This window comes from Borostomias antarcticus, assembly GCF_949987555.1.
Source record: "Borostomias antarcticus genome assembly, chromosome: 17".
Lineage (NCBI taxonomy): Eukaryota > Metazoa > Chordata > Actinopteri > Stomiiformes > Stomiidae > Borostomias > Borostomias antarcticus.
In genome coordinates, this window is record NC_140250.1 from 22829969 (window position 1) to 22855649 (window position 25681).

Here is a 25681-nt window from a genome sequence, read left to right on the forward strand (position 1 = left end):
GCTGGTTGTAGCTTGTTGAGCACTGAGCAGTACAGTCAGATCTCATTTTTTGGCGGTAATAGATCAATCCGGAAATAGTTGAGGTCGACGGATGAGTTGTGCCATTGGTGGATTATGAATAAATATATTTTTAAAGGTAGCCTAGTTTAAGTAATAAATACACTTTTAAAATGATGACCTAACACAAACTGGTACAAACCACAATTATGTATTTAATAATTGTGTTAATTAGTAAAAAAAAAAAGAAAAAAAGAATTAAAATAAAATATAAAAAAAAAATATATATACATTTCTTTCTTTTATTCTTTTTTTTTTTTTTTTTTAGTAGAGTTGGGCTGGCCAATCAGGGGGGGGGAAGTGCCCCCCCTGCCCCCCCTATAAAATCGCCCATGCGTGGGATGGTGACACACACGCACCACTGCATAATTATGTAAGTGTTGAGTGAGACAGGAGTTGTTAACACTACATCTGCATACACTCACTTATTCACTCCCTCACTCCCAAAGTTGTAGATCAGAGCAACATTGGATGCATGTTCATAGGTTCTCCACTAGATGGGAGCATATACTCACTTTTGATTTAGTGTAGCACCATAACCTCACCTCTTCCAACAATTTCTTTATTTCAATCATTGTATTTATATCCCAGTAAATGAATCACACGATCGACAGGACATACAATAATCAGTTATTGCTGCTGCGCAGCTAGATCTGACGTTTTGGAAGTGGAAGGAGCAGACATGACAAATGCATGAGGGTCTCTGCCCGGACCATGATTTAAAACTTCTTAAAGTAAAATATATCTTCTATATCATGTGTCTGAAATCCAAACAGTACAACGCTGAAGGCATTAGCATGTTTATTCTGCATCACCTGGGGCTTGAACTCCATAGACGCCAAGGGAAGGTCATGATCTTGAGCTGAGTGAGAAGCTGGCAGTTTGGCCTTCGTTTGATCTACTAACATTTCTTAAGCTCTACAAAAGAACCTTCTCAAACTTAAATCACACAAGGCGTGTGACAGCCTTCATGTATGTATAGTCTTCATGACTGACAAACTGGCTGGGGTTTGAAACATGTTTTGGCTCCTCTTCCTAATTGCAGAGTAACTGCAGCTGTGCTCAGTCAGTGGCCAATCAATCAATTTGGCCAGATGTAATCCTTGGCGGGGGTTATGTGGGGTTGCCAACAGTGACGTCTGATTGGTGGAGCTTGCGCTGTTGCACTATCGCAGGCAGCGTATTTTTTTCCATGAAAGAAATGGTTTGAGGGGGATGGGATGAGGACAGAATTCAAAATACTATCAAATTGTATGAGATACTGTATAATTACAAAAAAGTCACTACATCTACCATGTCAGTGAAATGTCATTTATTTCATGAACACGAGATTTTGCAGTGAATGAGCATGGCTGGCTTCAGATAAGTCAATTTAAAGGATAAATGTCAGCTTATTTACATAGTAGGAATCCTGGAGTAACATTTTAGTAGGCCTACATACTGTGATGGGAATGAGTTGTGGGACTCTGGACTGAGCATAGATTCACTGATTGAATTGATTGGATTGAACACAGGTGGGATTGATGAGCAGACAAGACTGATCAGATGAAGAGATGCAAACAGTAACGGTACCTGCTACAAACCAGGAACAGGCTGGCCTGATTTAGCTTTAAGCTGTCCTAAGCATTTTCTTTACTAGAGGGTGACAATTACCACGTTTTAAAAAATACAACAAAGTTAAACTATACTGCGATACTCCCCTAAGGACAAACTGTGCATAAAGGCCAATAGCCAAGATAAATGAGACTATGGGGAAGTGCATGAGGAAGGAAACAAATTACAAATGGAGTGTCAGCAGAACTGCCTGGACTATAATTTGAAACTTTAAAATCTTTAAAATCATGTCACAGCACAATGAATATGCATTTACATTTTTATCCTGCATCACCCTGGGTATGAACTCGCAAAGTTAACGCTTGTATTAAGTTTCCACAAAATGTTTAAGGCACCACGAGGGGCAAAAAACAAAGACTAAACAATAATACCAAGGAACACACTCAACAAGTGGAGAACAAAAGACAAAGCTGACATGTTTACAAACTTACAAGCCGGCACAGGAAACAACAGGGACAACACACAGCTACAGCAAATAACAGACAGGCAAAGAACTAGATGAGAGCTACATGTAGGCTATATATACACAGACTAACAAGACAGGTGGAATCCAATCAAACAATCAGTGGCACAGCTCTCCTCTCAATCAAGTCCATTTAGCCAGTTAGTCCTAGGGTCTGCTATTGGGGCAGGGTTGCCAACAACAACGTCTCTAATTGGTGGAGACATTGCTGTTACACTATAGGATTGTGGGTAGTGTAATTTTCCTGCATGAACAGCAGTAGTTTGAGGGGACAAAATGAGGACAGACTTCAAAATACTGTCAAAAATGCAATTTTTTAGATAAAATTCGGAAAAATGTCACAGTACATCTACCATGTCAGGAAAATGGTTACTTTTTTCACGAACGTTGGAGATTTACTGAGTGAGTATTGCAGTAGCTGCATACAGTACTATTCTTGTACTGTACTGATCTTGAAAAAACTACTGGGGATGGTACTAGGTATGCTTACATCATTTCTATAAGGAGGCAACCAATCCCTTGGTGACTTCGGGAGGCTGACTGCAAAGTCAAAACAGTTACTTCCTGTTCTCCTTCAAAGCAGAGGGGATTGCACATAGATTGCAGACCTAGCTGGATGAGATTTTCCATTGCGATGATGTGGTTGATGTTCTCAAGGCCTTTTGAGAAGTTGTGGTCATCAGGGTGGTCACTGTAGATGGGATCTCAGCTTGTTTGTGTGTGACTACCAAGGGCATGGAGTGATGGTCTTCCTGGGGTGACTTCAGTCTCGACAAAACATTGCAAGACGTTTATTAAAAACAGGAATGGCGGTGCGTTGAACGCCCAGTGTTATGTAAGCATTGCACCTATGGTAGCTGAGAAGATACGGTGGGGTTTATAACAGTCTGCTGATTGGTTAACACCTCTGACATACCCACCAAACGAAAGAAAACGTACCTAAAAGCCTGCTGCACACTGCTTCACATCGTTTTGAGGAAACATGTTGTTCATCCCGGAAACCATAGCAAAACGGTGCACACAGGCTGTTTCCAAACTGTCTAGGGTCTAGGTCGCCCTGGCTGGGTTTCAACATCCACCAGTTCCCTCAGTTTTCAATTTACTCAATGGGTGAATGCATTTGAATTTTAAAAGCAAAAACCAATTAACTTGATTGAACAAACGTAGTCTAGTTCAATTCTCATGTTGAAGAAATTGGTAAAATACCCCACCATGGTCCTAAGGCTCTCTGGCCCCATGTTGCAGTGCCTGTAACCACTATGATTTCAAACCAGTGAGAGCTGGTATGTAAGGCTGCTGTACATAATACTGTACATAATTATGTACTTACTGTACATAATGCTATCTGCTTAGTTGTCCGTGTGGCCTGCTGTGAGTATTGTCCAACCGCCCACTATTTAGAATCAGCTGATGATACTTGTCCTACTACCAGGCCTCACAAATTGCTGCTGTCGCACATGAGTGAGACACTCAAGGGACAATCAGAAGTGACCCATACCCAAAGCCGACACTTCCTTTGATGAAAATACAGTACCAAATGCAATGCCACCCTCTTTCCCCTCCCCCTCACCCTCCACCCCCCTCCCCCTTTCTCTGGCCCACACAATTAGGAATTAGCAATGACCCATTTCCTCCAGTCAGCAGTCCTGGTGGTCAGTGATCTATGAGAACAAACACTGCCGCTGCCCATTCGGCGGACAGGAGGCCCAATCAGTCTCCTTTGGACCTTGTGTGATTTGCTATCTGATAAAACACACCCTTCCTTTCCACCCAGGACAAGCCTTTAAATCGCAGTATTGTATCTCAAATCCGGTTTATCTGTTTGGTTCCAGCCAGGTTGTGCTATTCACCCCTTTGAAAGGGTTTAAAAGTGTAGCTTATCATCTCAACTACTCTAAGTTTCTAAAAGGTGTGGGACCAGCCGACCAGGGCAGTTTGTGAACTCATGAAGGACATAAAATGTCCACCAATTCCGCAAGATGCCCAGATTTTCACTGCAAATGTCCTCAGCTACGGTACGGCGGCGCGTAGCTCGGGAGGTGGAGCAGCCGGCTGGAGATCGGAAGGTCTCCGGTTTGATCCCAGCTCTCAGCAGAGTGCAGAAGTGTCCTTGAGGAAGACACTGAATGCCAGATTGCTCATGGGTGGTCCTGGGTTTGATTCTCCCTGGCCTTCCTGTGTGGAGTTTGCATGTTCTCCCTGTGCTCACTCGGGTTCCCTCCACATAGAACCCCATATTAAAAACATACAGAAGTCTCCTATCTGTCCCTGGCCAGGATTGGACAGAGCACCTGGGCGTGGCCCTGGGCGGCCCTTGGAGGAAGGACAGCACAGACAGAGAACTAATTTCCCCAGGTGACCCTAGTGTGTGTGTGTGTGCAGTGTGTGTGTGTGTGTGTGTGTGTGTGTGTGTCTGTCTGTCTGTCTGACCCATTGCATGTGTGTGTTGAGTGATGTTCTCTGTGACAAATAAAGACTTCTTCTTCTAGGCCCATAATATATGGATGCGATCTTGACTGCCTTACAGGCTGGCAAAGCACCAGATCACCCTTTTGTTTAGAAAATTACCCTGTGTTAAAAATAGGCTACTTTTAAAGAAGAAACCTTTAGGTCTAGACATTGTCTGTGAGGCCACCTGAGACATGTCCATTTCTATTCATCATTAAACATTTATAGTCCTGTGGGCTAGCATTAACATGTTAGCGCTCTGAGTGGTGGCTGCCTATGCATTATTAATAGCAGCAAGGCTAATTGAAAGGCATAACTGCACCAATGAAACGTCCTGGCCACACGGCACACCCTGGGACTGTTGTCTGAAGACAGGGGGCTTGTTTTTTCCAGACACAGTTCAGATTCAGATATGAGAAACAATGTGAAAGTGGTGTGGTGTTATATGGATAGGTTTGGGGAGATAATGTTAATGTGGCAGCTTTCATTTTTTAGGTTTGATGTGGTAGTTTCAAAATAGCCTAGGCCCTAAGCTGTGTCTACTGTATACATTGTGATAGGCTATTCATAGTATGAGTAGGTCTACAGCAGTTTGGAAAAAACTACAGAGGACGAGGGGAGCTGTGGCTGCAATTCAATACCATGCTTCATTAATCAGTGAATGTTCTAGGATTTGGTTGTTGATTAAACGCTAAATTCAAACGACATACTATTTTATTTAGAAGGAATCATTTCCTAAATGAATGACGGGGACAGGCCCGCTCTAAAGGCTATTGCCGTGGTCTTACACTTTTCCGTGTGCCTCTTTTATATCTTCTATAGGCTCCAGTCAAACCCCAAGGGGGTGAGAACATTTCGCCGCGCATGCGCAGCGTGCAACCTGACGTACCCAGGCAGCGCTCGAGCCTTTCGCAGTGCTGGAGACTGCTCGAGACATAACACAACCGGGGAGATGCACGTTATGTGAACGAACCGAAGCTTACAGTAGAAGATAAAAGTAGTTTAATAGAAAAACTCAGACTACAGCAAACGAGAAGACGAACAGCTGCGCTCGAAGCAACCAAATATTCCGATTTCACCACGTTTATGTGGCGGAGTTATTACGCGCATGATGTCGCCAGTGCTGCTCAGTTGCACGGCTGCTTCACAAACCGCTAAGAATGGCGTGAAAATCCAAACAGTCGAGTGAAAGTCCACCTCTTCTCACGCTTATAGATAAGACGAGCGATGGGTGCAGCAACAACAGTGATGCACATTAGGTAGCGTTTGGTTAAGATCCTGTGAGACTTGATAGTATTCAGTGAATAGCCACCAGGGAGCAGCTGTCAAAGGATGGATTTGAGCGTGCTACGGAATCTCATCAGTAGATACGTGAGTGTGACCCGTCGACCTATAGCAGCATTGTTCCAATTATGCTGATTGTCTCTGCGACTTCAATACAATTAGGCTACATTTCTGTTACCATTTCGTGTTACATTTGTGTCTGCGTAAACCCGGTGACTTGTTGAAATGGGGAGGGGGCTGCCTCTGTAGGCCGTGGAACTAGGATGTCCGTTTGCTTGTTTCAGGACAATTCATTTCATCCATGCTAAGAAGAACAATTGATTAAAGGTTTTGCACAGTGTAATGGGAAAGACATCCACGCGCTCCAACACTTTATTTTCGAGCTGAATGGCGAATGTACTAGTGCATCCAAATGCATGGACGTACATACGTGTGTGTGTGTCAGAGAGAGAGAGAGAGAGAGATAAAGAGTGAGTGTGTGGGAGAGAGAGAGATGAACTTGGCCCATTTAAGGTCCTTTGAGCAACCACTCTCTGTGTCTATGCAGCAATGATGGGCCTCTCAGGAACACTGAGCCCCCCCCCCACACACACACACCCCTCTACTCACCCATAAAGACCACAAGCAGAGAGCACAATCCATGTAGATCAGTGATCAGGCAGGGAAGGTTGACAGGAGCAGGAAATATCTGTGATAATAATGATTATTACGCTGCTGATAAGATTTACCCCCATTAGTGTGTGTTTGTGTGTGTGTGTGTGTGTGTGTGTGTGTGCGCCTGCGTGTACTGTATGTTTACTGGCCTGACTGTAAACGCCATGGCCATTAGCACATGGTCATTAGCACAGCCTGCTAATCAACCAGGAAGCAGCAGGAGACAGCTGGACCAACCAGGCGGTCAGATGAGGGGAGGAACGCCTGACAGAAACCAGACCCCCTTCCCCCGTCCACCTGGCTCCCTGGTGCTGGGGTCCGATCACAACAGAACTCCTCTGGTGGTCCTTCAGAACCTAGGTGCACCTGGTCCTGCCCAGCCCTGCTACGCATGGTTTGAGAACGCTGGTCCAGGGGACACTCCTGCTCCAGGGAGAGAGGAATGAAGAGAAATGACTCCTTCCTGCCAAACTGACTTCCTGTCTACCCATTAACGTCACTCTGCCTGTGTGATGAAGATAAAGCAGATGGTAGACGCATGGAAATGGAGGAGCACAATAAGTCAGAGTTAAACCTGAGTAAAACGCAGTCTCGTTGGCCATAGGCCCCTAGTGAGTTAACATGGAGGGATGGATGGACAACTCAATACTGAACTCAACTGTGTGTGTGTGTGTGTGTGTGTGTGTGTGTGTGTGTGTGTGTGAGGGGGGGGGGGTGACAGATGTCCCACCAGGTCTAATGTCAGGGGAAATCAGATTCTCTGGTGAGGAGGAGGAGGGGTTATTGAACTCTCATCTCCTCCCTCATAACTCCGCCTTCCCCTTGTTCCCGCCCTCCGTCACTGCGTTGCTTTGGCAACGTGAGGTGGTCGGCGTCACAGTGGGGATTGTATCAGTATTTATGTTATTGGGCTGAATTTAGCTGGTGTGTGAGCATGCGCGCATGTGTGTGTGTGTGTGTGTGTGTCTGCCTCTCCGGACGCTCCTTTAAGCCAGACCACAGGACAGGAAGAGGACAATTTATAGCTGTAATGACATTTATCTGTAGAACACAAACCCCTGTGTTACTGACCGCATCCAGTGTGTGTGTGTGTGTGTGTGTCCAGTCCAGTGCCGTTCCTCCTAGTGCTTTTTGAGGCTGGTAATAACAGACTGCTGCTGGGCAGAAGAGCCCAGAGAACCTCATGAGGTCATGTCGAGTGTGTGGGTGTGTGTGAGCGTGTTGATGGACATTCCTTACCCCTGCCCCCTCTCTCTGTTGTTCTAGTGTTAATCCCTCACCCCAGCTGTGTGTGTCAGTACCTCAGCTCAGACGTCACTGGGAGGGGGGCTCGGTCTGTCGTGTGTGTGTGTGTGTGTGTGGGGGGGGGGGGGGTGGAGTCTTTAGGCGGGCTTCTGTTGAGTTTGCAGCTCTGCCCGCCAGGTAGGGGTCAGGGGTTGGAGACGGCGAGCGTTCAAAGGCGTAGTTCACTCGTCCGTGGTGCTGTAGCTTCTAAAGCTAATGTAGCTAATGAGGCCGAGGGCAAGCTATTCCTGTCTGAGACTGAAGGCTGGTGAAGAGTGTGTGTGTGCGCGTGTGTGTGCGCGTGTGAGAGAGAGGGGGGGAGAGAGAGAGATAAGAAGTAATAAGTTATTGTAAGAATTTCTTCATTTCAGGTCAATAGACACTCAAATCTCTCCTCTTAATAAACTCTGCTCTTTCTAGCAGCGGCTTTGGCAGGTTTGGGCCTGATTGGGATTTAGGCTGTGTGTGCGTGTGTGTGTGCGTGCGTGTTTGAGCAGTGGGAAGTAGTACTACAGCTGGAGTACAGACTTATGTAACAGAGATGGAGGGAGCAGACATTTGACTGTCTTTGTGAAGGTTGAAGGTCTGTCTCGTCGGAGGCGTCTGTGGTCAACGCGGAAACAAACCTGTCCATTTGGGCCCAGCGTAGGAAGCCGCTCGCTCTCTCACCACTCTCTCTCTTACTCTCCCTCCTTGTTGTCAAGCACAGGTCCCTACCCATCCTTCCTCCCTTTGATACGCCACGCTGTGTTGCCATGGTGATTAACGACAGCTCACTGCCTGCAGAGATACTGCGATCATGACTGTGTGTGTGTGTGTGTGTGTGTGTGTGTGAGAGAGAGAGAGTGTGAGAGAGAGAGAGTATGAGAGAGAGAGGGAGAGCATTGCTGTACAGTCTGACCCCCTGGGTTTGTGTCCTCAACAGCCCCTGCTCTAAGTGTTTACTATGGAGGGACTGTTTTATGCATGCTGTTTTTACTGCACTGTCTTCTTCCTCTTACACACACAGGCTGGATGGGGAACTGTCTGTGTGTGTGTGTGTGGGTGAGTGAGTGAGTGGGTAGGTGTGTTTGCGTGTGTGCATGTGTGTTTGTGTCTTTTGTGGATGTGTGTATTTGGGGCTTGCCTGCCTGTGTGTGTGTCTGTCTGTTTTGCTTGCAGCCTGCGTGTGTGTTTGTGTGTGTGTATAGTGCGTGCAGCCCGTGCGTGTGTGTGTATTGTGCGTGCAGCCCGTGCGTGTGTGTGTGTGCGAGCCCTGCCAGGTTGACAGGAATACTTGGGCTGCGTTCTGAATCGCATACTACCCTACTATATACTATGCCAAAACAGGATGTAGTATGTCCCAATACATAATATGCCACATGCAGTATGGCAAAAATACCAGGATGTCCTACTACATCCGGTCGTATTTTGCAGTATGCAAGCCAGCAGGCTTTTCTGGCTATTCTGACCCACAATCCTGTGCGCAGCGGAAATGTGCGTCACATGTGCGAGTCGTGACAGCTGTAGACGAATGTCGCGTTATGGACGGCGACGGATGTGGGCAAATTTCAAGGCGCAATGTTATGACAAGGTAGTATGTCCCAATTGGATACCTACTGCTTGCAAAGTACGTACTTTCTAAGGGCAGCTGTAGTAGGTACTGGTAGTAAGAAGTAGAAGTATGCGATTCGGAACGCAGCCTTGGTTAAGGAGCAGCCCTGCGAGGAGAATGTAATCTCCAGGTTAACGAGCGACACCTGCTCTACAGTGCTCATGCCGCGGCCAGGGCATTGTGGGATAGCAGAGCAGCAGCCAGGAGGACTCGGACACGGACGCTTAATCAGCCTGCTTAATGGACGAGATGCCTTCATTAATACCACGTCTGTGTGTGTGTGTGTGTTCTCGTCGTGTGTGAGAAGGGGTGTGTGTGTGTGTGTGTGTGAGAGAGAGAGAGAGAGAGAGAGAGAGAGAGGATGTCTGCCTGTGATGCAGTTATGATGAGTATGCCTTCTCTGTTTATAGACAGTACAGAGGTTTGGCAGCTGTGTGTGTGTGTGTGTGTGTGTGTGTGTGCGTGCGCGTGCGTGCGTACAGTACGTGCGTGTGTGTTGGATGGTCTTATCTTTGTGATCCAGCTCACACCTGACCTGTTCAGTTGTCTGTGCTCCTATGGTGATGTAACAACATCACCTTTATATAGAAACCTATGTTAGGTTGATGAATCAATAGCATCAATCCCACAGAGAGAGAGCGAGAGAGAGAGAGAGAGAGAGAGAGAGAGAGAGAGAGAGTGGTGGGACGGGGCTTGATACGGATCAGAGTGGATTAATGATCAAACGGCTAGAGACCGCAAAGCTCTCCTTCCCTCCCTCCGCCTCAGTCACATTTCCACAACGTGACAGACTCTTCCAGGGTGGGGGGGGGGGGGAGGGAGGGGCAGAAGGAGGGAAGGAAAGGGAGAAGAGAAGCAGGAGATGAGAGGACACACACTCATACTCTGGTGAGGTGATACCAGTGTTTTGTTTTCTTTACATAGCTCTCATAACTCGCTCTCTCTCTCTCACACACACACACACACACACACACACACACACACACACACACACACACACACACACACACACACACACACACACACACACACACGCGCGCCAGGGAGGCGGTTTATTAGGGTATTATTTTGTCGTTGCTCTCCGGTGTCCTCTAACCCCGGACCTGTTGTGAAGCATCCATCTTCCTGTCATCAGACCGGCGTTGCCGTTAGCGTCATTGAACCCTCTCACCCTCCTCCCTCTCTCTCTGCTCGCCTTCTTTCCATGGCTTTTTATACCTTCTGCACTACCAGTACCACTGCTGTCTCCAGACTTCTACCAGTACCAGACCTCTACCAGTACCATTGCTCTCTCCAGACCTCTACCAGTACCAGACTTCTACCAGTACCACTGCTCTCTCCAGACTTCTACCAGTACCACTGCTCTCTCCAGACTTCTACCAGTACCAGACTTCTACCAGTACCACTGCTGTCTCCAGACTTCTACCAGTACCAGACTTCTACCAGTACCACTGCTCTCTCCAGACTTCTACCAGTACCAGACTTCTACCAGTACCACTGCTGTCTCCAGACTTCTACCAGTACCACTGCTGTCTCCAGACTTCTACCAGTACCACTGCTCTCTCCAGACTTCTACCAGTACCACTGCTGTCTCCAGACTTCTACCAGTACCACTGCTCTCTCCAGACTTCTACCAGTACCACTGCTGTCTCCAGACTTCTACCAGTACCAGACTTCTACCAGTACCACTGCTGTCTCCAGACTTCTACCAGTACCAGACTTCTACCAGTACCACTGCTGTCTCCAGACTTCTACCAGTACCAGACTTCTACCAGTACCACTGCTGTCTCCAGACTTCTACCAGTACCAGACTTCTACCAGTACCACTGCTGTCTCCAGACTTCTACCAGTACCACTGCTCTCTCCAGACTTCTACCAGTACCAGACTTCTACCAGTACCACTGCTCTCTCCAGACTTCTACCAGTACCAGACTTCTACCAGTACCACTGCTGTCTCCAGACTTCTACCAGTACCAGACTTCTACCAGTACCACTGCTCTCTCCAGACTTCTACCAGTACCAGACTTCTACCAGTACCACTGCTCTCTCCAGACTTCTACCAGTACCACTGCTCTCTCCAGACTTCTACCAGTACCAGACTTCTACCAGTACCACTGCTGTCTCCAGACTTCTACCAGTACCACTGCTCTCTCCAGACTTCTACCAGTACCAGACTTCTACCAGTACCACTGCTCTCTCCAGACTTCTACCAGTACCAGACTTCTACCAGTACCACTGCTCTCTCCAGACTTCTACCAGTACCACTGCTCTCTCCAGACTTCTACCAGTACCACTGCTCTCTCCAGACTTCTACCAGTACCACTGCTGTCTCCAGACTTCTACCAGTACCACTGCTGTCTCCAGACTTCTACCAGTACCACTGCTTTCTCCAGACTTCTACCAGTACCACTGCTGTCTCCAGACTTCTACCAGTACCACTGCTCTCTCCAGACTTCTACCAGTACCACTGCTGTCTCCAGACTTCTACCAGTACCACTGCTCTCTCCAGACTTCTACCAGTACCAGACTTCTACCAGTACCACTGCTGTCTCCAGACCTCTACCAGTACCACCTAGGGGTGGGAGTCTCTTGGCACCTCACGATTCGATTCCGATTCAGAGGGCAACGATGCAATTCTAAAACGATTATCTATGCATCTTGATACATCAACATTTTTATATTGGTATGTCAGGTTTGTTGTGTTAGCAAAGTATTTTGTTTTAGCTCGACACGACTTGCATACTGTGTGGCTCTTGTCCAGATCTTTTTGCCCTTCAACTTCATAGAAGCCAAAGTGCTCATGAATACATTACAATACATTGTGGTGAATACATTTCCCCAGCGGTACAAAAGGGCGGGGCAACACTACGGTATGCCATATTATTGCAGATTTTTATTTTTGCTATTCTAAAAGGGCTGATGTTTAGTTGCTTTATAAATTGCAGATGTTATATAGTTTATATACTATGTATATGTGAAACCTATTCGTTTCAATACATTTTTATAAAATAAAAACATAGGCTAGGCTACAGTAGCAACATCACTCAATCAATCTAAATGTTTTTACAAATGGAACGATGCGCATAAGTCAATAGGCCCTACAGTAGAATAGAATTAGGCTGCAAAAATCTCTAAGGAGGCTACACACTTTAAGAATAATAAAGGCATTATACATGTAAAATAAATATAGGCTAATGCTTTTATAAAATGGTTACCAAAGAACGACAAGAGAAAGAAAGACAAACTGCCTACTACTGTAATTTCCTTTAGCCGTGGTCACAGCAGAACAGAAAAATCAACACCCATTTTAGCCTACAGTATAATTGAACAAGAATAATATAGTCTTGATGGAAGACTTAATATAGACTTTATACTGTTCATAACCTTGCCTTTTTTCACTGCTAGAAGAAGAAGGCCTGAAGGCTGAAACGTCATTCTATTAAAATGGGAAATACATGGAGCCAGAGTAGCTACTTAGTTCCTGTTTCTACTTCATCAGCATCTCTCTATAGCCCTTGGTGTGTGTTGATTTTTCTACCCATGATGAACAGTGATAGTTATTTTAGACTGGTGTAGTCCAAAGATTTACCAAGATTCGTTCAAAAGGTTGAGTCTGGTTTATTGAATGAAATCAAATACTTGCGCAAGGACTTCCTGACAAACGCAGCAAAGGTGGTTCAGTCAGAGAAGTGAAGTCAGTCACTTCTGGCCTGGCTTATGTACAGTCCAAACAAAGGTACAGTGTTTCCAGGATGTGATTGGCTACTGCATTGTACATGAATGGCAGGCGTGGCCAAGAGTAAAGACATGTGACATGAGAAAACAAAGAAAACAAAAGTCTGAATCAGGACGAGGAAGACCAAGGTGGGGCCCCTCCGACCTAAACAAAAAGATGAGGAAGAGCTATGCAGAGTGTGCTCACAATTACAAAAGAGGGAGAGCTGAGGTGTTTTACATGACTGAAAACTGGGTTTTGCAGGGGACTTGGGGGGAGGTGACAAATTACAAAGACAAAGGCCCAAGGTGTTTGGATGTAAATTCCTGGACAATCCCTCATTTGTGCCTGAACAGGCACACAAAAATAAAATCCAAACACAGTGCAAACAGTCAGCTATGCTATACATGTGGAAAGGAAATAATCTCTCCACTAGGTGGAGAAAAAAAAAAAAAATCTCTTTTTTTTTTTTTTTTTTAAATTATTTTCTCTCAACGTGCAAAATCACACACCAAAACCCCTTGCTTCAGAAATTTGACAGGAAACAAGATAAAAAAAATGACATGATTATATACTATTTATAGTCTAAGAGTGGACAACCATTCACCAAAAAACAAACTTGATTTAACAAGGCAAAAAAAAGATAAAATGGTTACCAGTGTAAGAGGGGCAAAAAACCTCTTGGTCAATTTAGAGGAAAAACCCAAACTTATTTATCAACTCATGTTTCAACCATTGCAACTCTTGTAAACAAATATGATATTTTCCAGATTATTTCAAAGTTCATTCACTCTTGTGAATAATTGCATGTGATGTCCTATGGAACATTGATTCCATGTGTGCGTCTCTGAATGTTTAATGTAGGTTCCAGTGTGTGCGATCAGAGGTGCAGTCCGATTGCTCATCAGAGGAGAGGAGAGTGTGGCGGTGACTGTCTGTCAAGGTCACTCTTGTTCACAGTGTATCCCAACAGTCATTTAGGTGACACTTCTCTTTTGGGCAATAGAATGTCATTTGGGGAATGCAAGGCGTCTTCTCTTCTAGATCGCAACTTCAATGTCGCGTTGATTGAATCAGTTATGTTCAATGTTAGTGTGTGCAGGTGTGTGTGCGTGTGTGCATCTTGTGAGGAGGTGACCAGCAAGGTCATTTTTCCTCCGATTCCTCGTCAGAGGAGAGGACAGTGTGATGGCCCATGGTTATGGCCTCTGAGCCCTCTGGTTCAGCTGCATTCTGATCTCCTGGTGTTTGCGATCCCCTGGTGGACCGTCCTCTGCTGCTTGGACCCGTCGGCAATGCTTGCATGGATCCACGAAGTCCTCTCAGATCGCTGTCTGCGTGGTGAGTAGAAACTGGTACGGCCCGAGCCACCTCGGCGAGTTCCAGCTCCTTCGTCTGTGGTCGTGGACCAGGACCCAATCCCCAGGAGAGATGTGATGCAGGAACCCCTCCTTAGCCTCAGGAAATGGCGGTCCTCACTCTGTTGGAGACATCTGTTAACATCCTCCGCCACCCCTGTTTTTGAAACATGATCTGGCCCGTGGGCTAGTTTGAAAGCATAATGAAAACATGAACGAGGTAGTACAGGTTTGCATTAGGCCCTAGATACAGGTTAGTTTGGTGGTGGAAATGTGCACTTAGTCCTTCATTTCTTTTTCTCCGCAGGTGGAGCAAATGCTTGTAGGTCAGAAATGTCTGCCGGGGACAGTGGAGGAATCTTGTCAGGGTCTGTGGATGGTAGAGAGAGCATAGAAAGCACAGGGGAGGAAGCAGAGACAGCCGCAGCTTTTGCAGCGAGCTCCCGGAGGGTGAGGAGAGAGTCCCTGTCTTGGTTCAGCAGGGTGAAGGTGCGGTGGGACACCACACAGCCAGGGCGCCAGCAGCACATACAGGCTCTTGAACTGAACCCGGTCCATCCCTGTACTGCTCCACTTAGGGCCGGCCCGGGTCGTGCTGCTGGAGGGCTCACCTCGGCGCTCCCGCCTCCAGCACAGGCTGATGAAGTGCTCCGTCTGTGGATCCACAGATGAGAGAGACAAACAGAGACAAAACAGAGCAAAAGAGAGTCCTCTGGTCTGGTCTCCCTGTTCCCTTCTTTGGTCAGGAACGGTTATTCAACAGTCTGTAGGAGATACTCAGAAACATGGTTAAGCGCAAGCTCCTGCTTTGGGGAAAAAATGTTGTTATTCTGTCAGGAAAACTTAAACAGGGTGACTGTTCAAGTGTCATTTAGAGCCAGTCTGCAGTAGCCTACAGTGACATCAAGGGCAGTGTTAGAATGACTTTAACACGCCCAGTCCCCAGTCATGATCAAGGCAATTGGATTTGGCTCTTAGCATTTCTCTTGCGATTTTATGAAAATAAAATACGCTATATTCTCGTCTCAACAAAACAACACCCCCTAAGGGTGAAAGCAAAAATTTCCTGAAGTCAGGATAAAAATAGAGATGGGGCAAAGAAAATGACACTAAAATGAACTGGCTTCATTTACAATTAACTAATCAAAAAAAACTCCATCAAAGCTTCATTTGTATAGCTAAAATTTGTATATCTAAAACCTCCCTCTTCTGCATTTGAGGACAGAGTATTTGGGCACTGCTCCTGTTTCATACTTATCTGTCGCTCACAGTGAGTTGGTGACATGGCGTTGGTCTGCATCTCACGAAACCCAGATCGCCCATCTGTAGGGAAACAGGCCAGTAATCTCCATCTCCACCTCCGGTCTGTGCCCGTCTCCTGGTTCGGCATTCGCCCATCACTCCCGGAACGACAGTTGTCTGTAAAAAAACACTCAGAAAAAAAACACTCAGGCCCGATGAATGTGCCTTAAACTATAAACATGAGATATTTAACATACTCATTTAAAATATATATAAATTGGGTTATGAGATGCTGCATTCAGATTAAGATACTGGCAACCCTTATCTATTCCCCCCACTATTATGCACAACGCTTATGTCTTAAGCTACATATCAGAAAGAGAGACAAAACAAACAGTTAAAACAGACAAACAGCAGGTCCCAAGCAGTCCCCAGGAAGGCATGATCCAGGCTTCTCAAAGACCTGCCGCCCAGGGTCCATAGCACCTGAAAATTAAGACTCAAAACACAGACTGGGTTCAATAGCAGAGGAGAAGGCCTAATGCCAGCTCCTCAAAAAACACATTATCATTATATGAATGAAAATTCATACAGTAGAAATGCATAAAACGAACAGCTTATGGCCATTCATTGACTATTGAAACAAAACTCCTGAATCAAACACCTATTCAACCCTGTCAGACTTTTGAGTTCGCTCTACATCTATTTTATCCTGTTTATTTACCTTAAAAATTAAAACTCTCTATCTTGGCTAGTTTAAAATCACCCTTATGGGTTGTTCAAGGGAAGTCCAGCAGGTGGCGCTCGACTTCAAAATCGGAGGCTCTTCCTTCCGGACCTGTTCGGACAAATACCTCGTAGAAAGAAGGGGCGTGGCTAATGGCGCAACAAGTCGAGGGGGGGAATCTAATTTTAAAACAGAGTTATTCTGCTGGGGAAATGGTGGAGAGACTGTTTGCTGAATCTCCTTATCTTTCCTTCCTGACCTAAAAAAAAACTCTCTCGTGCTACTCTCCCAAATCTTAAAAACAGACCAGTCTAGAGAATCAACAGGCTTCTCCCCCAACCCTCTAGCTGAGCCCGAATCTTAGAATTTAACACTAAAATGTCAGATGTGGATGTAAGAAATCGAAAATGCTTTAGCACATAACGAAAATCTGCCAACAAACGCTCGCAGAATAATGCTTGAGCGCAACAATCTCCTCAGGCTAGACACGTTTTAGCAGTAGAAATTCTTTACATCCTCTAGCATATCTTAATAGCTAGTGTTACGGGGACACCTAGTGGTGATCCCAAAATGTTGCATGTATGACCCGGATGTGGTCTTTGGTTGTGCGCGGGGAAATTTAAAGAAACAAATCCCAAATAATCACGACGCAGCCTAAAACCCAAAACAGCAATGAAAGGAAACCTTATGGTTAACTCACGGCGGGAAAGAATACAATTTCGAAAGAAACACACATTAAGACATTAAATTCGCTTAGTACTCACTCAGTCAGGAATCTCTTTGTTCTCCCTCTGGCTCAAGGCGGATCACCGGGAGTTGTTTTCCGGCGTCTCCTAGGCAACCAGTTAGCTAGCCTACTGGGAATCTAGCAGAATTTTAACAGTCTAAAAAGGGTACAAAACAATACTTTACCTGGATCCATGGCGCGCATAACAAACAATAATCAAGAGCCGAGGCTCAAACAGTGAACACATAAGACGAACAACCCCCCGTGCACATGCAAGAGAGAACGTAGCAGACACACGGGAACGCAAACAAAGAGCGACCAAACGACGACCAAAACCGACTAATATACGACTTAACACACAAACATGAAACAAAGGCCCACGTTTACAACAAATCATTCTCGGCTGCACTAGCAATTTGGTCCAGGCTAAACCATGATGTCTAGATCCTACCAAATATGTACAGCCCCTCTGGTCAAAATCTCTACCAGAAAACGCGGATTGCAAAACTCTCAATTCCGCCCTGTAGCTACATCTCCATTGAGCAAAAACTCTCTCAACGTGCTCTCGGTTAAAACTCTCCCGCGACCGGCCAAAAGGAAACCTGTTCTGTGCCAAACTCTCACTTGAACAGCTGTTAAAACTCCCGCGACCGGCCAAAAGGAAACCTGTTCTGTGCCAAACTCTCACTTGAACAGCTGATACCCTCGTAACGAAACAAGGACGAAGTCAAAAGACAATACGATATAAAATCTATTGCTGTTCACATCTCCTTAGATAGTTACTTACTAAATACCCACGCTGGGGTTTTCCGTTTTCAAACAATCCAGACCAACAAGCTGAACCAAATCAAGGCAAATACAACTCAGAACCACAAGAGGGTTCGTTTAAACGTACCTGTGCGCTTCAAGAATCCAGTGGAAGAACTGAGGAAATAATCTCGGCTGGCGCTCTAGCGCAAGAGAGAAAATTGATTTTCCAACGCCCACTATGGACCGACACGTCTGCCGATCAGTCCTCTATCCACTGGAATCCCGAAGCAAACGCAGGCAGTGCTCCCATTCCCGTTCGCCAAACTGTGATAGTTATTTTAGACTGGTGTAGTCCAAAGATTTACCAAGATTCGTTCAAAAGGTTGAGTCTGGTTTATTGAATGAAATCAAATACTTGCGCAAGGACTTCCTGACAAACGCAGCAAAGGTGGTTCAGTCAGAGAAGTGAAGTCAGTCACTTCTGGCCTGGCTTATGTACAGTCCAAACAAAGGTACAGTGTTTCCAGGATGTGATTGGCTACTGCATTGTACATGAATGGCAGGCGTGGCCAAGAGTAAAGACATGTGACATGAGAAAACAAAGAAAACAAAAGTCTGAATCAGGACGAGGAAGACCAAGGTGGGGCCCCTCCGACCTAAACAAAAAGATGAGGAAGAGCTATGCAGAGTGTGCTCACAATTACAAAAGAGGGAGAGCTGAGGTGTTTTACATGACTGAAAACTGGGTTTTGCAGGGGACTTGGGGGGAGGTGACAAATTACAAAGACAAAGGCCCAAGGTGTTTGGATGTAAATTCCTGGACAATGAACACTGTCATATACAAAATAAAATGAAAGACTTCTGAAGCACAACTCCTAAAGCATGTTCTGTGTGTGCATGGCAGACGTGAGAAGGCATTGGCTTAGCCCTGGTCCAGGGCGGTATACTGTACTATTCAGGGCACCCGTATACTGCTAATAACTGCTAATACACCCGTATACCGCCCTGCCAACCACCATTTATTGCGCCATAGACTTTTTTCACTCGCTCTACATTACCACATCTACAGACAATAATATTAAGTTACTCACCGAAGTGAAGACATTTTTCGAAAGATGAAAGCCATTTCTCCGAGGTGGCTACAGTTGTAGTCCCCCACCTTTTATATAAAAAGTAACTTTTTGCACTTAAAGAGCAACATAAGAACAAATCAGGTCAGATTTCTTTCTCATGCTCAGCCATCTTCACCAAATCTCAAACGTAAATATGACGCACATGTTCGTTTTACATCTGTTACGTAACTTGCGATTCACCAACTTTTTTTTTTACGCTTCACCATCAAGAAACAAGAAATTTATGCTTACAGCGCAGGCCTTTAAAAAAACAACAAAAAAAAAAGGTTATGAGTTTTCCGCATCGAGCGGTGCATTGCTCAAGAGAGAATCACGATGCATCTAAGAATCGATTTTTCCCTCACCTCTAGTACCCCTGCTGTCTAGGGCTGGGTTTAAAAAATCGATTCATCAATTCTGAATCAAATGATTAAGAATCGGTTCATGAATCCCAGAATCGATCTTTTATTTAATGAATGAATGAATGAATAAATGAAGGAATGAATAGTTCATTCATTCATTCAATGATTCATTCATTCATTCATTTTTGGAAATCAGTATCAATACCCAGCCCTAGTATTGATGTGCATAACTTGGCAGTCATGTAATTAAGGTTACAGCTAAAAAAACAGGTTTTAGTAACACTAACCAAATCAATATTGAATCGAATCAAATTGAATCGTGATAATCAAATCAATACCCAGCCCTACTGCTGTCTCCAGTCTTCTACAGTCTACACCACCAGCACCCCTGCTGTGTTCAGTCTTCTACAGTCTACAGTCTTCTACAGTCTACACCACCAGCACCCCTGCTCTCTACAGTCTACACCACCAGTACCCCTGCTCTCTACAGTCTACACCACCAGCACCCCTGCTCTCTACAGTCTACACCACCAGCACCCCTGCTCTCTACAGTCTACACCACCAGCACCCCTGCTGTGTCCAGTCTACACCACCAGTATCCCTGCTGTGTCCAGTCTACACCACCAGCACCCATGCTGTGTCCAGTCTTCTGCCACATCTACCGTCTCGTCCTTATTGATTAGTTTCATTTCTTTTTTTCTTGACATCTCTCATTCTTGACATCTGTCTTTCTCACTCTCTCTCCCCTTGCTCTACTCTCTCCCCCCCTCTATTTACCTCCACTCTCCTTCTCCCCATCTCCCCCAGTCACCCCCCCTCTCTCTCGCCCCCCCCCCTCTCTCTCACTTTCTCTTTCTCTCTCTCTCTTTCTCTCTCTTTCTCTCTCTCTCTCGGGGTCATGTGTTTTGGCGAGGGCCCAAGTCACCACTCTCCCCAGGCTTCACATCTATTTTTACCCCAGCTGCCAAATGCCGCTTGATTAGTGTGGCCTTCTGCAGAGGACCTGGCAGCCAGGCCTCTCATTAGAACACCTCTGCCGCTCCGCTACAATTTACATCTGTTTTGTATATATACTTTTATGTACCGCAGTCTTTGGCAGGCTAATAATGTGCGAGCCCCATTTAGCTTTTGGTCTAAATGAATCAAGAGATTAGAATTGCTGCATTGTAATTTGATGCTGTAAGATGGTGTATTTCTGTTTGCATGGTCACTGCCAGTGCTCAGGCCCACCAGTCTGTCTCAGTCCTGCCTCCGCCTTCAGAACGCCAAGGTCGCCGAAGTGATAGTTCTGGAATCTTCTTAGAATTTAGAACTTCCAATAGAATCTTGAACTGATGAGTTGTATTTCACTTGAACGTGAACCTGGAGGTTTCTGGAGTGTGAGTTCTGTTCTGATGTGCAGAGCAGTGAAGCGTTCTAGGTCTGCTCTGATGCTCCGAGCTGTGTTGGTAGCAAAGTGTCTCTCTCTCTCTCTCTATCACTCTCTCTCTCCACAACTTGCTCCTCTCTATCACTCTCTACCAACTCTTTTCTGCCCTCTATCTCAAGGAGACAGTAGAAGTGTGCTGTAGTCATCTCCCATGATGCATTGTGCAAACACTGACCTCTCTCCTGGTGAACATTAAACACGCCGTATAAACACGCCATTTTCATAGCTATAATAAGCTGTTGTTGCTTGTCAGCCAGCTTGGCCAGTTAGCTAAAGTTAGACGTAAGTTAGGCTACTTATGCTAGTGCTAGTAGGCTAAAAATCAGTCGCAAGCCATCATACGTTCTGATTCAAAACTCATTTGTTGATTTAATTGCACCCAATGTCTAATTTCATAAAGTTTGCTAGTTTACCCTCATGACTGAGAGACATACCTTACCTCATCCAAATGCAATCGTCCTCAAACTCACAGCGGGAGAAAGGGTCACATTAACGCTCCACAAGTGAAAGTGAAGTGAAGTTGGTGGTGATTGGCCAATATTCAAACATTGTCAAAACGAGCTACCCTCCTCCCTCGCGTGTTGTGTTGGTTCAAAATAAGTTTCAAATGTACTTTTTTTCTCCACCCGTCCGTACACCGACACGTCCCCCCCTCTCGGTTCCTACGCCTATGGATGCAATGGATTTTTAAAATAACATATATACCTAAATGTTTGAGGGGGCTTAACCGGGGCTGAGCAGATGTGTGACGGGGCTGTAGCCCCGCCTAGCCCCGGGGTAGCGCCGTCCCTGCTCAGTACTCTCATCTGAGAATACTGTCTTTGAGGATGGCAGCATTGTCGAAAACGCACATGCACACACACACACACACGCCCACACTTACCTGTACACACACACACACACACACACCTGTACACACACACACACACACACACACACACACCTACCTGCACTCACACACACACACCTGTACACACACACACACACACAGCAACTTTGTCTTGTTAAAAAAGTCACTCTGAGTGTAAGGTAGTACTGTATATCCGGAGAAAATTGATTAAAAAATTCACAGTACCTCAACTTTCTTTATAACTATCCAAAAATGTGTCCGTCCCTCCCTCCCTCCCCCCTGCAGTGTACCGGGGAGGAGAACTGGGTACACAACAGGACGGTGTACATCGCTCACAAGGAGCCCCCCCCGGGAGCCGAGGCCTACATCGCCCAGCATCACCCCGACAACCGCATTGTCTCCTCCAAGGTGAGCCAGCATCCACTCCAAATCAGCCGTAGCTATGACGACCGCATTCCCCTAACCCCCCGACTGCCGAGTTGGTGTCATGACAACTATTGTTGATGGGGAATGGCAGTTAGTCATGTCTTGTGATACACTGATACTTTCACAATGAGAACCGCAACAAGAGCCACATCATGAAGATAATAAACGAGGTATTTGTGGAGCTTTGGTCCTCATGTCTGCAGTCCTGAAAACGCGCTAGAGGGAAAAATACATTTTGTTATGTTTTTTGTCCGTTTTTCATATTATGAAAATTGAAGTTGCGCCTCACTCAACTCACTCAATATAACAAACAACGGTTTTAGGATCATTAAATTTGTCATATTTTATCGTCAAAATCCAGGTCCTGTGAGAAGTGTGAACAGCTCTGAATCTTTGAAGCCCTTTTTCTCTGCTTGGTGATATCAGGTGTACCAACATTCACAGAAGCATATCTGTTTGCAGATTTCACTGCATGGCACAGGGGTCGAAATTAACTTTTAGCTCACCCGCCAAATGTCTGGTACAGTAGATTTATTTTAACAGCCCAAAAAATAAAAATGTATTATACAGCCTTTTTGTGTCGTGTAGACATGCAGTACATTTAATCTGCATAATAATTGCATTATGGTGGTGAATAAAAAGTGGTTATAGCAGATTCCTGGTGCCACAGCTCCACAGCACAGGTGGGGTGGGTAGTCTTTAAGTGTCCCCCACTGAAAATATCAATCTACAGTGACAAGTATCCAACCCTTATCTAAATAACAAACTACTACGCTAGCTATTCCATAGGAATGGAGTAGAAAGTAGTCCCTGCTATAAGCCACAAGGGCGGATATTTTGTTAAGCGCTGAACTATCAATGCTGATCTTTTGTTGCAAAAAACATCGCCCGCCAAACTCGGGTGGCTTCCAAAACATACACGCCAAATGAGAAATATACACGCATTTGGCGCTTGTTGGGTGTTCATTTCGAACTCTGATGGCACATCATTTGAAAGCTTCCAATTTACACGTTCATCTGTAAAAAAAATATTTAAAAAAAAATCTGAAAAATGCAGACATCAGGACCAAACCTCCAGTGGCGGTCACATTTGTGTGTCAGTGTGTGTGTGCATGTGTCTTAGTGTGTGTATTTGTATACTTATATGGTTGTTTGTGTGTGTGCGTTAGTTCACCCAGTGGCAGCTGTGTGTGTGTGTGTGTGTGTGTGTGTGTGTGTGTGTGTGTGTGTGTGTGTGTGTGTGTGTGTGTGTGTGTGTGTGTGTGTGTGTGTGTGTGTGTGTGTGTGTGTGTGTGTGTGTGTGTGTGTGTGTGTGTGTATTGGTGTTCTGGTGTTCTGGCTGCTGACGGTGCTCTTGCTCTCCTCACCAGTACACCTTCTGGAACTTCATCCCTAAGAACATGTTTGAACAGTTCCGAAGAATTGCCAACTTCTACTTTCTGGCCATATTCCTGGTCCAGGTAGAGTACTCAATAAAGAACTCTTTTATTGATCCATAGCTCCATCTCTCTGAGAGCCCAAAGGATTCTTATCTTAAAAATTAATTCATTTCCTTAATTGGTATCATGCTCTTTCCCCTCTGTCTTCTGCTTTTCTCTTTGTCTCTCTCTGTGTCTCTCTGTCTCTCTCGGTCTCTCTCTGTCTCTCTCTGTCTCTCTCTCTGTCTCTCTCTGTGTCTCTCTGTGTCTCTCTGTGTCTCTCTGTCTCTCTCTGTCTCTCTCTGTCTCTCTCTGTCTCTCTCTGTCTCTCTGTCTCTCTCTGTCTCTCTCTCTGTCTCTCTCTGTCTCTCTCTCTGTCTCTCTCTCTGTCTCTCTCTCTGTCTCTCTCTCTGTCTCTCTCTGTCTCTTTCTCTCTCTCTATCTCTCTCTGTCTCTCTCTCTGTCTCTCTCTCTGTCTCTCTCTCTGTCTCTCTGTCTCTCTCTGTCTCTCTCTCTCTCTGTCTCTCTCTGTCTCTCTGTCTCTCTCTGTCTCTTTCTGTCTCTCTGTCTCTTTCTGTCTCTCTGTCTCTCTCCAGCTTATCATAGACACGCCCACCAGCCCAATCACCAGTGGAATGCCTCTCTTCTTTGTCATCACTGTCACCGCCATAAAACAGGTACAGGACACACACACACACACACGCGCACACACACACACACACACACACACACACACACACACACGCACACTCTGTCTCTCTCTCCTCAGATCTCCCACCCTGAAGTGCGCCATTTTGTTAGCGCACAGCTCCGTTGCAGCGTATGCTGTGACACGTATTTTTGGCATATAAATTATTTTATAGAAAACTGAAATGATACTTGTTTGTGATCTGTTTTAAATCAATTCAATAATCAATTCATTAAATGAAAAGGCCAGCTGTTAAATGAATGAAACTTTTTATGACAAAGAAATAGCCTCGTCATAAACATTTCATAGAATTATTTGGCTCTGTGATTTGCACTCATATTCATTGCACTAATATTCATTGAAATGCCGTTAATAGCTTAACGAACCCGTTAATCCAAAGAATGTAGCAGGGGTGTTGGTGCAATGTAGAATGACGTACTTTAGCTTGCCGAAGCCATATTAATTGAAATGCCGTTAATAGCTTATAACGCTGCGATAATCGAAAGAATGTAGCAGGGGCTTTGGTTCTATATTGAATGACGCACATTCATTTTTTCTATCTCCCTTGAATAGATGTGTAAGTGGGTTACACACATCAAAGTTGAAAAGGGTGTAGGTCTATATAAGCATTCAGCTGTAAGCCATAGTTCTTGCCCTAGTGTGAGCTGTTACTGTAGATGTTACTAAAGTGCTTCCAGTCTTAGGGTACAAACTGTAGAGCAACATGTTTCAACACTGGGAATAATACTGATCAAGTCTGGGAAGCATGAAAACAGGAATATCTTTAAATGCATTTTCAGCTCCTAGAAAGCTCACTCCAGTACAGTACATAAAAAACACATATACACATAAAATCACAATCTCTCCTAAAGTTAATATATTCAAAAGAGACAGTTGTGCAGTTCTACATGGTAGAGGCCGTACGTTATATTATATATAATATTAATACTATATATGAGCAGGGAAGCGTGAAGATGGGAGATGTCCTTAAAAGCACTAATAATCACTATAAAACATCTAATAATATCTAAACAAGTCAACATAAACAAAGTGTCTGGTGACAAATTTGTGTGGTGAATTTTAGGGCTTTTTGAAGTGGGAAGTTATCTAGGTTCCACATTTGGTACAGATTGAGCGTTGAGGGACATGATTGAGCGTTGAGGGACGTGAGCGCAGAGGGGAACAGTTTTCACATTCATGCTTCTGCGTGTTAACGCTTCTGCGCACTGATTGAAACTGATTCACACTCTCTCACGCACACACTTTCATGAGGAAGAAGGGTTCCCACGCATACAGTGCATGCATACAGTACCAACCCCCTGCTTTCTAACACACACTCTCTCTCTCTCACACACGCACACACACACACACACACACACACACAATCTCTCTGTACATCATTCCTCTCTCAACACCAACAAACACCACTGAATGTGCCTGATGATGTGAGAAACGTGATAATGGACGGTTTCCCCTTAT

General features: G+C 45.2%; 1 protein-coding gene across 1 annotated transcript in view; it reads left to right on the forward strand.

The window, feature by feature from the left end:
* Nucleotides 1–5914: 5914 nt before the first annotated feature.
* atp11a (ATPase phospholipid transporting 11A) overlaps nt 5915–25681 on the forward strand; it is a gene marked incomplete at both ends in the record, with an annotated part of 48586 nt that continues 28819 nt past the window's right edge. The window contains 4 exons of the mRNA XM_084451890.1: nt 5915–5953; nt 21956–22078; nt 23467–23556; nt 24111–24191. Of these exons, the coding sequence (XP_084308016.1) occupies nt 5915–5953; nt 21956–22078; nt 23467–23556; nt 24111–24191 (333 nt within the window). The remainder of the gene's footprint in view (nt 5954–21955; nt 22079–23466; nt 23557–24110; nt 24192–25681) is intronic.